Consider the following 13,838-nt stretch of genomic DNA (forward strand, 5'->3'; position numbering starts at 1 on the left):
GGTGGGACAGAATTGGAGAATTGTACAACCACACTGTATATGAGCATATGTGATGGGAAAGAGGTCATATGGCATGATGTTTAAACTCCTGTTATGTACACAGAGGTTGATTTAAACAGACTTGGGTTTAAAATAAATGTAATTTGTGTTTCTGTTAAGCCTACAAATCCCACATTTCACAGCATGGTACTGCGTTGTAAATTCAGGTCAGATCGCTCTGGTCTTTAAAGGCGGCTGGTGGTCTTCTTGGCTTGTAAAGATTAGCTGTACATTTTGAGAGGGCACGTGATGCTTTAATGGACCCCTGAAGATGAACATGAAGTGATATAGTATTCTGACACAGATCAGAATCTTTACTAGTGTCTTTTAGCCCTGACCTTTGCATGCTTGGTTATTTTACATTCATCTTTCTAAAATATATGGCCTCAATTCTTCATGAACAAAACAGAAAAAAATGTAAAATCCCATTTCTCAATTATTAGTGGTAGTTGCTTAGAGTGTATAATAATATATTAATATTATATGAATAATAATGTTTTCATGTCAATTGAATAACTTTAAATATATCTATATATCTTTATAATATTATTATATATAATTATGCTAGCATAATTTAAACTAATAACAAAACGAGGAACTTGATTAATGCAATAATGAATTATTATTAATAATCACTATTACAACTACTACTAAAATGAGTAACAATAATCTAGTAATGTAATTAATTATTATTATTAGAACTAATAATAATAATAATAATAACATATTTATACAATACTAATGTATTGTTTTTGTTATTAATATCAACACTACATTTAGTAATGTAATCTTAATAATAACAATAATAATACATTGACTAAATATTTATTATCTTTAAAAAACCACTATATACTCACATTTCTCACCATCAATAACATGTTTTGGTTCTCCCCTCCACCCAGTAATCGTGCTACCTACTCAGCGCCCAGAGTCGGTCTGTGAGCGCTGGAGAGCCAGTCTTGTGGAGCATTATGGAGGTCAGCCTGAATCTCATCACTATCTGCCGCAATGCGACTCCGCTGGTGAATTTAACCCAGTGCAGTGCTATGGAGACAGCAGCTACTGCTGGTGTGTGGACCGAGACGGTCGCGAGGTACCTGGAACCCGCTCACACGATGCCGTGAAACCTGCCTGTGAGTACCGCTCCATGTTATTTAGTAAAACATTCATCATTTAATAATATGAATTATTGCTTCTTATATGTCACATTGTTTTATAGGTATACCTACTGTGGCCCCTCCCACTATGCACCCTCTGCCACGCCCAGACGTGACTCCGCCCCCAACAGGCACATCTCTGCTGTATGCTCAGGGGCAGCAGATCGGAGTTTTGCCTCTCAATGGCACACAGATGGACAAGCAGAGATCTTCAGTATTGCTTGCTCTACACGTGAGACTCTTTACAATGAAACAGATTGAAAGATCGAACCCTGCAGGTTTAACAAAAGCATAATAATTCTGTTCTGTGTTCTCACTCGCAGGGATCTATAGTGGTGGGCATTGATTACGACTGCAGAGAAAGGAAAGTGTATTGGACAGATCTGGCAGGGAGGACCATAAATAGGGCTGGTCTGGAGTCAGGATCAGAACCTGAGATTATCATCAATACAGGTGCTGTTCCGCTCAATAAAAATGATTATATACTGCATCTATGATGCATGGACCTGAAACGTATTCAATTCAAAGAGAACTTGTCACCAGCTGTTGTACAGAAGATAAAAATAGACACATATGATAATAAAATAACATAAAAGAGACGGATCATTTTTAAAGGGCCAGTGTATGAAATTTAGCAGCATCTAGTGGTGAGGTTGTGAATTGCAACCAACGTCTCACTCCACCCCTCCCTTTCGAAGCACTGCAGTGGCTCTCAAAGAGCTAAGATGTCGTCACGTTTTCACTTCTTTGCCGAAGTAGATAACGTATTTACAAAACGCGCTCTGTAGAGCAGTTTGTCCGTTTAGGGCTACTGTAGAAACAACATGGCGAATTCCATGCAATGGGACCCGCGGTTTATGTAGATAGAAATAGCTCATTCCAAGGTAATTAAAACATAACGCTTCATTACGTAAGGTCTTTATACACCTCTGAACACATAGTTATGTATGTTATATTGCATTTCTGTCAATAGATCCTCCAAAAAATGACACACATCTGACCTTTAATATGTGAAAGTTTAATGTTTTTATTCAGGTCTGATGAGTCCAGAAGGTCTTGCTGTAGATGTTGCACGTAGGAAACTCTTTTGGGTGGACAGCTCACCAGATAAGATCGAAACAGGAAATCTGGACGGAAGTGACAGACGGGTTCTATTTGACACAGACTTGGTCAATCCCAGAGCCATCATCGTGGACTCCTCTACAGGGTATGCGCTGCAGAATGAGCTCTACCAAGCCAAAACTGACATTTTGCAACCCATGTTATCCAATTTCATTGAAATTTAAAGGGATAGTTCACCCCCCCAAAAAAATTAATCACATTAATGACAAAATGACTTCTGTGTGACTGTCTCATATATGCTAATGGCCATTTGGAAGTGCCCTTCATGAAGAAATTCAGTTGCTCAGTTAAGTTTGGAAGGCCCTTAAAGGGCACACAAAGGCATTTTGGAAATTGCCTTCTTTTGTGAATCGAAAGGGGAATCTCCATTTAATGAGCCTCATTTCCTCTTCCTCATCATCTTCCCATGTTTCCTGTACAAGGACTCTTCACAATCTTTTGTGCGTAGTGCTGAGTGACTTCATATGGGTGGGAGAACGAACAAGAACAAGCATAAAGAAAAAAGCAAGAGATTGAGAGAGAGCACGGAGGTTACGGCGTTGAGAAAATAAGAGAGCAATGCTACAAATTGGGCCAGATGTTGCTTCAGCATCTGGCCCGGCTCTCTGGTCTCAGGGGAGGCCAGGCAACGTGTGGGCCAGCAAGCGTCTGAAACATCTGGAGCTGAACGCCCCAGCTCGGGTGGAGGACAGGAGATATAATACAAACCTCATGGGCCGTGAGAATAGCTGCAAATGCATGTTTTGTGTTTGTTTGCTGCAATTTACTCCTTGTGCTAATTTGTTCGTGGATGCACATAAATGCTTGTGTGTATGCCATTATGGTTCAGATTAAAAAGCCGTCTGGATTGAGGTTTGGTTCATTAGTTGAGAGTTTTAGGTAACAAAGGTTTAATCATGCAAAACTGCATTTGGAACCAATGCCAGCGTGTTGGCCGCTTCCCTGCGCAATGTTTTGAAAATATCCTGTGTGTATCAAATGATGCGAAATTGTGATTTTATGCTTGAAAATATCTGGAGAGCAACAGCATTAAAAACATTTACGCGTATAAATATTTTTGCTTGGCAAGTGATTCTGCATAACCACGAGGGACCTTTAAGACCCCACATGCTTGTTTTTATTTACCGTTATCAGAGGGACCTTATTTCTCTCGGAGGCGTTTCTTTGAGACATATTGTTCGAATCAGTTCTAAATAGAGCAGAGAGGTTTTGTCTTTCTTTATTTAGTTGTTGGAAAACATGAATTTCAATCGCTGGCAGACTTCTCACTGGGAAAATCTGATTTTCTCACAGAACCCTCTACTGGACTGACTGGAACAGAGAAGCTCCTAAAATCGAAAGCTCCTCCGTGGATGGCCAAAACCGACGGGTTCTGGTGCGGGACGGCATTGGACTGCCCAACGCTTTGACCTACGACTCCACCACACGGCAGGTCTGCTGGGCGGATGCAGGTACGCTTCTAAAGACTCGGTACTCTATTATAACGCTTTTTCCAAGAAGTAAATATCATATTTTTGTGATGGACAGGAACCAAGCGGATAGAATGTATATCACCAAACGGGACGGGCAGACGTGTGATACGAAGTAACCTAAACTACCCCTTCAGCATGGTGTCCTACGCCAATCACTACTATTTCACAGACTGGAGGAGGTATTTCTTTTATACCGATTGGTAATGCAGATTTGTATTACGAATATTATCTCACGTCTGTGGTTCTCGAATTATTATCCAGGGATGGAGTTATCAGCCTCGGTCGAGATAGTCAGCTTACAGATGAGTTCTTACCTGATCAGAGATCTCATCTGTATGGAATTACAGTTGCTCCCTCACACTGTTTATAAGGTATGTGGTTATTTATGTATTTTTAGTTTTGTTAAAGGGATAGTCATCACATTCTGTCATCATGTAGTCACCTTCATGTCGTTTAAAACCTGCATGACTTTTGTGTGGAAGACAAAAGAAGATATTTTGAGAAATGTCTCAAAGTGGTTTTGCGTCCATACAAGGGAAGTCAATGGGGTCCAGCGTTGTGTGGTTACAAACGTTCTTCAAAATATGCTTTTTTGTGTTCTGCAGAAGAATGAAGTAATGCACGTGTACGAGGGTGAAGAAATGATTTAAGATTAATTTTTTTGCACACTGTTGTATCGCAAGCGAAAAGTTCTTTCTGAGTTCAGCGTATGAGAGCAACAAGTCATGCCAGCAAACTGTGGGTAACCACACTTTTCAAGCAAATGACAGAGAACGAAATATTTCAGCTACCGGCACTTAAGAGAAAAGTAGAAGGCACCTGCTTCCAAATCACTGTGGTTTTGACAGAAGTGACGAAACATCAGTGTCGCACTAACACTTCAAAGCATTTTAGATCTGTACAGAAAAAAGGCAAAAAGTTCTATGCAAGGTTTTGTATATGACTAACAGCTTGTGAAAGCAGGCAATTTTCCCTGGTAGAAAATGAAACGTTACCATGTTACACTAAACGCGGTTTGCTATTAAAAATTTTCCACGAATGTGCCGTTTTTTGTTACAGGGAGACGCTAATGACAGAGCCAACATTACATGGTGCTATTTCAGGCAAATCTTGAAGTGCTTGCGCTGTGGGAATCTCAGTCGGGGGTGGAGCGAGCCAATCACAGACGTCGCAAGTTTCGTCAAATGCCAAAGTGCAAATTTACAAACATGAAATTATGAATATTTTCTCAGAATAGTTTTGTAAATTTGTTTTATACCTCATTTCTTTCTACTGTACTTTTGTATGTGACTTTTTGTTAAAAAAATAAAAATAAATAAACCCAAAAACATAAGGAACCCAAGAGTTTAGGTGTGTAATTTGTATGTGTATAAACACACCACAATGTCACGTACAATTGCATTGAACCTACCTGGTCTTTTACTAAGTTTCATTTTTAATCCTTTTTATATTTTGTAAGATGTGATATTTATAACAATAAAATGTGATTGACAACATAAATATGTCTGCTCACACCGTGTTTCAGAATATTCTGGCCATGCAAAGGTTATTTTCCTAAACATGCACAGTACGAGGTATTAACCAGTAAAAGGTACGGGTTTCTTGCTGAAGTGGTAAAACAAAGTTACAGTATCGCCATAAAACCTTTGTTACATTAAGTTTTATTATGCAACAAAAGCATGTAGCCCATTTTATGCTATTCCCTCTAACAATTCATAAGTACCTCCACATTCAAAGTACAAATTATTTTCCAACAAATCTCGGAACTTTTCTATAACTTGGCAAAACAAATGTATAACAAAGAAAAGAAACGGTCCTTTGTTTTTTCCATTGTAAGAATGCCTTCCCACGAAATATCTCCGGTGTGGTTAACGAAAACAAACATTTCACGCAGTATGTCATATGGAGACTGTCTTTGCAGCAAAGTTCAGGCAGATGTTTTTTATCTGCCCACCTTTCCTAGACGGTGGTCTGTCTTGGGGTCAGCAATAACAGCCTGAACTGCTACAATGGCCTCGTTGATCTTGGTTTGTAGCTCTCGGAGCTCCTCGATGTGAAGCAAGCGAAGGATCCTGGCTGCTTCATTCAGAGTCGCATCTTAAACAATCACACATTACATTTTTAGCAAATAAGAGTACCCCAAAAAACATTTTCCAGTACACGTTTCACAATGGTGGACTTTTTACAACTTGTTGAAATATTAAAAGCTCTAAAACAAATCTGTGAGTGCAAACCTACCTCCAGTATCAAACCCTAAAATATGCTTGTCCAGAGCAACTGGTAAACCCTACAAAAAGCAGAGAAACAAATGTTCTGAAACATAGAAATAAATATGTAGTCCACGTTTCTTTTCATGTTTAAAGCACATTTACCTCTTTTGATTGGCTGGCCTTTGCGATGGCTTCAGGAGTCAGACGTTCCTGTATCAGGATTCTAATGGCCTATGTGATGACAGATATTAGATTCACTTTTTATCAAATTGCACCTAATAGAAAATAACCTTCCAGACTATTGACTTCTTGTACGGTACTCACTTTAAGCATTACTAAATGGTCATCGTGTCGCTGAATTTTGAGAAGGTTTGCAAGGGCCAAGACGCCAGCCTTAAAATCTGGATTGTTACCTAGAAAGAGCATTCACAATTATTTACACCGCGAGAGATAAATGTTTAAATGCTTATTGATGCAGGAGTTCAGATATCCCTCTAGGAATCCACACAGAGCCTGCAATTCATTTAAAGTTCCATGGTTTCTGGCCAAGACAGCCTGAAACCTTTTTGTCAAAAGAAAAACTGCTCTTTGACCCAATCAATCAGTTTAGTAAATGACGACGGAGGAAAAACCACGATCTCTGAAAAAACCATGGAAACCAGAGCATATTAAACTGGGATACTGCCACAGCGTATTTACACTGATATATGAAGCCAAGACGATTGATACAAATTGACAACAGTCAAGTGAGGAATTTGATTCTTGTAACAGCCTCATACGGCTCCTGTGTTTTTCTTTTAGTGGATGCAGTGTAATCAGCACAAAGCTGTTGGTCAATGGTTCAGCCCATTTATTGAGGGTTGTGGAGAGAGGTGGGCGTGTAATCGGTTAGTTCTGACAGACTTGAAAAGCCACTTTAGGGCTTGAACTGGTTTCTTTAATCAGCCTTCTGCATCTTCAGGACTTGAGACTAAAATAAAAGACACGGAGAGAGACAGAGGAAGAACACTCACTGTCCAGATGAATCAATGGGTCTGCAGGCTTCTGATCATCATTGGCCTCCTTCATGGGTTTGCAGTTTTGATATTTTTCAACTGTGGAGAGCAAAATAACATGAGCAGTCATTGCAATGCTTGCGTCATAAATAAAGGGGTTATGTGTTATCAAAATAAGTTACAGTGAGATATATTGTCCCCATCCTATGGCTACCTATGTTCCTTGACGTTTTTGGTCTTTAGACTGTCACACGTTTATTCTACGCATTTGTAAAGATAACTTGAATAGACATTGTGGAATCATGTGTCATTGCATTAGTGTGTGGATAAATGAATAATGTTACTGTACTGTATTGCAAACTGTGCAACTGCTGCCATCTAGTGGTCTGGGTTTGAACATAACTTCTAGAAAGAATTCAAAAGAGACATGGCATGCTTTCTGAGTCTGGATGCCAGTACTGATGTTGAAAACGCCACACTGGTCATACATTAGATTAAATGTATCATACCATGATCTCCATACTCAAAGCGCACAGCAAGACCCAGAAGCCAGTCAATGGTCTCCTGTCTTTCTTGTCCGTTAAATGGACACTTCAGATCTTGAAGATACTGCAAGACATGTAAATGTTGCATACAAACAAAATTACACTTGCTTTCTGTTGTCAATTTGTTTGATATAATAAGTTTAACTTACATTTTCAAAGAACTTAGGCCAGTCTGAGCTGGCGATGTTCCTGAGGTTTCCTCTTTCTTCGATTTTGTAGTGTCTGATTTTTTGATCTTCCAGCCAAACTATGAAATTTCTAAATTCGGTTTCATCTGGGTGGAGCAGATTGAAAAAACATGGTTATGAATATTGATAACCTGTAACATTAACATTACAGAGTACATAACTACTTCAGTCCACAGTTTTCATAAAATTGTCAACGTTACATCATTCTAAAAATATTTTGGTTAGACAGCAATATGACAGACCGACCGTTTGTTGAGAATCGTATTCGTAACGTCAAATTATTTTAGTCAGTATGATTATTTTGATCAGAACTCCCAGGTTCACTTGATTTTAAGATCTTCTTAAGATATTCTTTTGATCATGCACGAACATTATCAGAATTGTGAGCATGAGGCAACACGTCACTGAAACCCTGACGACAACTCTTATGCTGTTTCCTACCTTTACAATCAAATCCCGTTGGGTTGTGGTATTCTAAAGCTGTTAGCTTTCTGCGAAACATCGCTGTCCACGACAATACAATTTAAAGATCAATATTTTCAATATTTTTAGACTTTTGGTTGAATAGCCACAACAACCTGCTCAAGCCTTCAAGTGTACAGCATTGAGCAACCGGAAGTACCGTAACAAGACGTTTTTGCTTTCAAAATAATAGTCAAAACAATATGTAAATGATGATTCTGTTAAATATACGTATGCATAAACTGTTAAAACGCGTATGGTTTTATTGGTATTTAATTGATAAGCTTGTAAGATGCTGAATGTTCTCAAAATAAACCTTGTTATATTAGAATGTGATTGATGTAATATTATACAAATAATTCTAAAAACATGTTTTATTGCTTTAATATTTAAACTATTTATTTTTTTATATTTAACTTATTTATTTAGCAGTTTATTATTATTTCCCCATTCCGTGCTTTCGTCGCGGCATGTGTCCTCCATTACGCTTGGGGGCAGCAAACATATTCAGCCCCGTTGCAAACCAGTAGGAGGTCGATTCCCGTTGTGGCTTTTGTGAAAGGCTTTGTACGTACAACACAAAAGTGAAGATTTTAGGACGTAAAACAAATTGATATTACGCATGCGAGTCCCTGTTTGACAGTCGTTCTTTATTTCTTCGTAAGTACTTTAAACACACAAGTATCGTTCAAAACAGAATAGCATTTCTCATACCTAGCCTGCTAGCATGCTCGTGCAATGCAGGTATATGAGCAGAATGTTTATGATCAACACATTTGTGTTTGGCTTTAATGGCTAAATATATTTTTTATTTCGTATGCATGTGCCCCGATTTGGCACATGCAGATTTATAGCTATAATTATAACCCAGGGCATGTTTTATGAAGCAGTGTGTAATGTAATGTATATATTTAGGCATTCCTCAATGCAGATGCATGCATGCATGAGTCTCTCGATGCAGATGAAATCTAGTCTAATCTTCTATCTTTAGCTTATGAATGCTTTTAAAGTATTATTGTTGTATGTGTGATAATGCATTTTTATTATGCTTTAAAACGGATGGTACAATTTGTACATGTGCACTGAAGAAATGTAATGCTGTCTCTACAATGTTCCTGTTAGCTCATTGTTGAGCATTGTGTTAGCAGTGCAAAAGTCGTTTGTTCGTTTTCAAAAACACGCATACTAATCAAATCTACAGCTTAAATAAACTGTAAGTTGTTTTGATAAAATCGTCTGCCAAATGTGTAGAGGTGGTCTGTCGGGGCGGCCTTGTGTTATATCGCATTCACATCCAGGGAACCGGAAATACGTCACGTTGCTCCATTATCCCTGTCGCAGAAGAAGGAATTTTGCCTCCAAAACACTGTAGCTTTTACTCCCGTATGTATGGTTTTAATGCGCTATTTCAATGCTAAACTGTATAGAATTATAAGAGCCATTATAAAATTGAAACATGTAGTGTAAACTTGGTTAGCTTTTATTTTCTTGCATAGGCATGTGTATCTGTCAACCGTTAATGAGCAACACCTACTACAGTACATTTTCATGTGATGTTTTATTCATAAGATTGCATATTATGTTGTCAAATAGGATCTGTAATAATATCAGAGCCATTGATAAGATGTTCAGAATATTTATTAGTCATTCATTGTATTTTTAAAATAATGAACAGTAGGGAGGGAATTTTAGAATAACATAAGCTGTATGTCAGCTGTACGCCTAACGTAAATATAAAGTTTGGTTTATTAAGTGAAATATATAGTCCAGCTTCTATTTATCCATGTTTCCCGGTGTATAAGATTTGAAGGGCCAGTGATTCGTAACATAAATTGCTTTAGCAATCGAAACAACTTTTCAATCTTAAAAATCTGCCTTTTTAAATCGCATATCTTGTTGCTCTGTTTTGCACCATAACATATTTGAATACCCACTAAGCTAAACTTTTTTGTTTTATAATCTAGCAAGTCAGCACTAGTGGATTTGGAGTAGATGGACGAATCATCAGGTAAATCAGAAACTCTTATCTTAATAGTTTAAAAGGAGTCTCTCACGCTGGTATATGTCATGCTGTCTGTTTTTGTTTCATTTTAGAATTGGAGGTTCAAACATCGAACGATCAGGGTGTGGGAAGCAGTGCTCCATCTGATGCTCGCATGGATGAGGAGCTTGATGGACTTCCTGTCTTTGGGACAGATGACGATGACTGGGAAATGGACAGTACCTTCAGTCAGAGGGTGTTCTCTCAGTTAGACAGAAACAGTGATGATGAGGATAAAAATGACAGCCGAGATGGAGCGCCAACTACTGTTGCAAATGCAGGCAAGTTTACATTTCTGAAGTCATACTTGCCGTATTGTTTAAGAACAAAAACTTTACCATTTTGGTCTTAGATCGTACTCATTTATCCTATCACGTACGATAATTGTGTTTCAATTAAACTATGAATTCTCGACTGGTTTTGATGCCTAAAATGGGCTTCTCTGTGACTAGACGAAAACAGTTCCTCTACCATTGGATCATCAGAAGTGGATGAAGAGAGAACAAAAGTTTCTGAGGAAAATCCTCTCACCCCTTCATCTGACGCCATTATAGGTACAAATGGAAAAATAATATTTTTGTAATTTGTCGTTAGTGATTTGTGTTGTATTAGCACTATAATTTCACATTAGAAGCTGTTTATGAAACTGTATGTCTGACCCCCCCACACTGCATCAGATATCCCGGAAACGCAGTCACAAGTTGATACTAGGACACCGCAAAGAGATGCCAATGTAAGTTTGGATAAACAAATGACAAAACCTTTGGCTGTTTTGTCTGGCTGTGTGAACGCATCTTTACATCACATCACATTTCATATCTATTTTGATGCTTGAGTAACTGTTAAGTCTTTTGATAAAGTGGCCACTGTCCTGTGTCCGAAATCACCCACCCCTCTACTATATAGTATATGAAAATCATTATGTAAAATGAGTAGTATGTTCAAATCTTTAGTATTTATAAAAAACAGTAAGTAAGAAATACCCAAACTGCTTTCTTCAGGATTTCGAAGTATGCGTCTATTCTAACATCGTGTCTACACCGGACGCAACAATCCCATTAGAACAAGCCTTGTGTCGTGCCACGCCGCATCCAGTGTGGACAAAATTAAAAATTAATTATAAAATGATATTTCTAATGCGTCCTTTTGTCGTGTCGCGCTGCATCCGGTGTAGACATGGTCTTATGCCTCAGAGAAAATGTTAAATGCTCTCTCAATTGTAAGTAGAAGCATCTACTAAATAATAAATGTAACAGTCAAGAAGTAGGTAGTTTCTTTAATGTATTTTACTAAACTAAGTCCATGTGGATGAAGCTGAACAGCGTTGTTTTTTCCCATATTGCTATCTTGGCCGAGTTGTTTAAATTTTACATTCTTCTCACTGTTAAACATGACAGAGATGATGCATGATGTTTTTTTGAACACTTATCTTTCATTTCCAGTTACAGAAAGAGCCTCCCGGGCAAGATAAAGAAACGCATTTCCCACCTGTTATACAAATTAAGGATGAACCTATAGATGAGGATTATGATAAAGCATTAATACCGCAGTCTGACACCAGCAATGTTAAACAGGAGATTACTGAGAATGAGGTAAGATTTCGCTCAGATGTTCAATTCAGTCTCTATTCTGAGAAGACGTGTGGCATAATAAACAATGTGCTGTCTCATTTCAGGCGACCTCTCTGTCAGATGAGCTGAGGATAAGCTCTGTGTTCTCTGTTAGTGGAAACAACAGCGATGCAGTTTCAGGTGAGCTCATGTCCGTTTTTGAAAATGATACCCTTACTCATAATTAGACTTGTATTAGCCGTACTGTTAGTTGAGAAAAGAAAACCTTATTGTGAAGTGTTACTCTAACGGGGTTGTTTACTCGCAGCTCCAGTGGCGACCGTCCAGCAGTCATCATTCCCGGTGATGTCCCAGTCTACTTCACTCAGAGGGACTTTAATTCTGCCAACCCAAGCCCAACCTCAGTTTCAACTGCGTATACAGCCCAGGCCCCAAATGCAACCTCAAATCCGGACGCAGACGGCAATACTGTCTCATGCTCCCATCCAACCCCCTGCCCCCTCTGTCCATGCTCCCCCGCCAGCAGTGAGGATCTGCTGTTCCGGTTGCTCTAAAATCCTGCAGAAGGGTCAAACTGCCTTCCAGCGGAAAGGCTCCAACCAGCTGTTTTGCTCCACGGTCTGCCTGACCAGTTTCAGTTTACCCTCCGTTCAGTTTACCCCCATTATCGCTCCCAGGAAAACCTGCAACCTCTGCCTTAAGTGAGTACTGCTTGTGTATCTGGTTTACGTGGTGTCTTTTAAAATTGAATATGAATATAACAGGGTTTAAGGGATACTTTACTAGCAAATCAAAATTTCCCCATGTTTTACTCAGCCTCAAGGCATCCTAACTGAATATGGTTTTCTTCTTGAAGAACAATGCAGTCAGAATTATAATAAAAAAAATAATTTTACTTCCAAGCGGTAGAATGGGAGTGAATGGGTGTTGACTTTTTGAAGCTCCAAAAAGTGCATCCATCGACCAAAGAACTGCTCGACACGGCTCCGTGGTCTTAACAAAGGTCTTCTGAAGCGAATCGATGCGTTTGTTTAAGAGAAATATCCATATTGACAGCGCTATTAACATTGATGTCTAGCTTCCGTCATCTCTCGAATGCACGTGAATCGAAGACTTGTTTTTCAGGCAGATGGCGCAGGCATTTTTCGTTTTGTTCCAATAGGATAGCGTCTACTCTAGCGGGAGCTTTTGTCACCGTCATCTGCCAGAAAAACAAGCCTCTGGTTCACGCGCATTCAAGAGATGACAGAAGCTAGACATTAACCTTAATAGCGCTGTCAATATGGATATTTCTCTTAAACAAACGCATCGATTCGCTTCAGAAGACCTTTGTTAAGACCACGAAGCCGTGTCCAGCAGTTCTTTGATCGATGGATGCACTTTTTGGAGCTTCAAAAAGTCAACACCCATTCTACCGCTTGGAAGTAAAATGATATGTGGTATTACAACTCCGACTGCATTATTATTCAAGAAGAAAACCATATTCAGTTAGGATGCCTTGAGGGTGAGTAAAACATGGGGATATTTTGATTTGCTAGTAAAGTATCCCTTTAAAGGAATAGTTCACTCAAAAATATCAATTTACTCAGTCACTTGACTTTTTATTAATAAAAACCTCTTTAAAGGTTATGATTCCAAGTTTTCTAAAGCCACTTATTTTGTGAAGAACTGACTAAAATGTGAATGAAAAGACTAATCATGTTGTTCGTTTTCATTGTCCGAAAGGGTAATTGTAAATCTGAAGGACCTGATAACCATCCCCGTGGGCTCTATGAATACACTAAAGGAATTCTGCAGCCTTGCTTGTCTAAATATTTATAAAGACAGATATGAAAACGCGCCTCCGGATATGTTCACACAATGCAACGTGTGTAAGCTGGTCAGAGAGGTAAAACGCATCTGAAAACTCCGTATCTGAAAATGTTGGTTTTGGTTCTCACACACGTGAAAGTTTGTGTTAAGATTATAATGTTGAATCCAAAACTACTTATACGTGAGTACAGAATAAAATAAATCATCTGCAATGCAATTGGAAT

The 13,838-nt window shown here is 38.7% G+C and overlaps 3 protein-coding genes across 9 annotated transcripts in view; 2 read left to right on the forward strand and 1 right to left on the reverse strand.

Annotated features, from left to right (window-relative positions):
- nid2a (nidogen 2a (osteonidogen)) overlaps positions 1–5,307 on the forward strand; it is a 28,842-nt gene extending 23,535 nt beyond the window's left edge. For all 3 annotated transcript variants that reach the window (XM_057344283.1, XM_057344285.1, XM_057344284.1), the window contains 8 exons: positions 942–1,172; positions 1,259–1,428; positions 1,520–1,649; positions 2,232–2,403; positions 3,612–3,769; positions 3,846–3,969; positions 4,052–4,161; positions 4,850–5,307. In XM_057344283.1, coding sequence (XP_057200266.1) covers positions 942–1,172; positions 1,259–1,428; positions 1,520–1,649; positions 2,232–2,403; positions 3,612–3,769; positions 3,846–3,969; positions 4,052–4,160 — 1,094 coding nt within the window. In that variant the 3' untranslated portion in view covers position 4,161; positions 4,850–5,307. The remainder of the gene's footprint in view (positions 1–941; positions 1,173–1,258; positions 1,429–1,519; positions 1,650–2,231; positions 2,404–3,611; positions 3,770–3,845; positions 3,970–4,051; positions 4,162–4,849) is intronic.
- A 247-nt stretch (positions 5,308–5,554) lies between these two features.
- Positions 5,555–8,345, reverse strand: rtraf (RNA transcription, translation and transport factor). Its single transcript, XM_057344286.1, has 8 exons — positions 8,170–8,345; positions 7,690–7,814; positions 7,505–7,604; positions 7,014–7,094; positions 6,325–6,413; positions 6,163–6,231; positions 6,029–6,077; positions 5,555–5,887 (listed from the first exon to the last, which is right to left on the reverse strand). The coding sequence occupies exons 1-8, from the start codon at positions 8,228–8,230 to the stop codon at positions 5,733–5,735; spliced, it is 729 nt and encodes a 242-aa protein (XP_057200269.1). The 5' UTR covers positions 8,231–8,345; the 3' UTR covers positions 5,555–5,732.
- A 368-nt stretch (positions 8,346–8,713) lies between these two features.
- Positions 8,714–13,838, forward strand: part of si:ch211-266o15.1 (zinc finger MYM-type protein 4) — a 30,267-nt gene continuing 25,142 nt past the window's right edge. For 4 of the 5 annotated variants that reach the window (XM_057343471.1, XM_057343473.1, XM_057343474.1 and 1 more), the window contains exons 1-9: positions 8,714–8,850; positions 10,155–10,198; positions 10,285–10,512; positions 10,684–10,785; positions 10,909–10,964; positions 11,674–11,823; positions 11,907–11,982; positions 12,110–12,503; positions 13,528–13,690. In XM_057343471.1, coding sequence (XP_057199454.1) covers positions 10,183–10,198; positions 10,285–10,512; positions 10,684–10,785; positions 10,909–10,964; positions 11,674–11,823; positions 11,907–11,982; positions 12,110–12,503; positions 13,528–13,690 — 1,185 coding nt within the window. In that variant the 5' untranslated portion in view covers positions 8,714–8,850; positions 10,155–10,182. Of the gene's footprint in view, positions 8,851–9,441; positions 9,574–10,154; positions 10,199–10,284; positions 10,513–10,683; positions 10,786–10,908; positions 10,965–11,673; positions 11,824–11,906; positions 11,983–12,109; positions 12,504–13,527; positions 13,691–13,838 lie in introns of all 5 variants that reach the window. The other variant, XM_057343472.1, reaches the window with a different exon arrangement.

The sequence above is a fragment of the Triplophysa rosa genome, linkage group LG10, assembly GCF_024868665.1.
Source record: "Triplophysa rosa linkage group LG10, Trosa_1v2, whole genome shotgun sequence".
Lineage (NCBI taxonomy): Eukaryota > Metazoa > Chordata > Actinopteri > Cypriniformes > Nemacheilidae > Triplophysa > Triplophysa rosa.

Excerpts from the sequence above, each read along its gene's own strand:
- rtraf (XM_057344286.1), bottom strand. The coding sequence starts at position 8,230 with ATGTTTCGCAGAAAGCTAACAGCTTTAGAATACCACAACCCAACGGGA. Across the intron at positions 6,078-6,162 it reads AGGCCAGCCAATCAAAAGAG|GGTTTACCAGTTGCTCTGGA; the intron begins GTAAATGTGCTT and ends TGCTTTTTGTAG. Across the intron at positions 5,888-6,028 it reads TTTAGGGTTTGATACTGGAG|ATGCGACTCTGAATGAAGCA; the intron begins GTAGGTTTGCAC and ends TGATTGTTTAAG.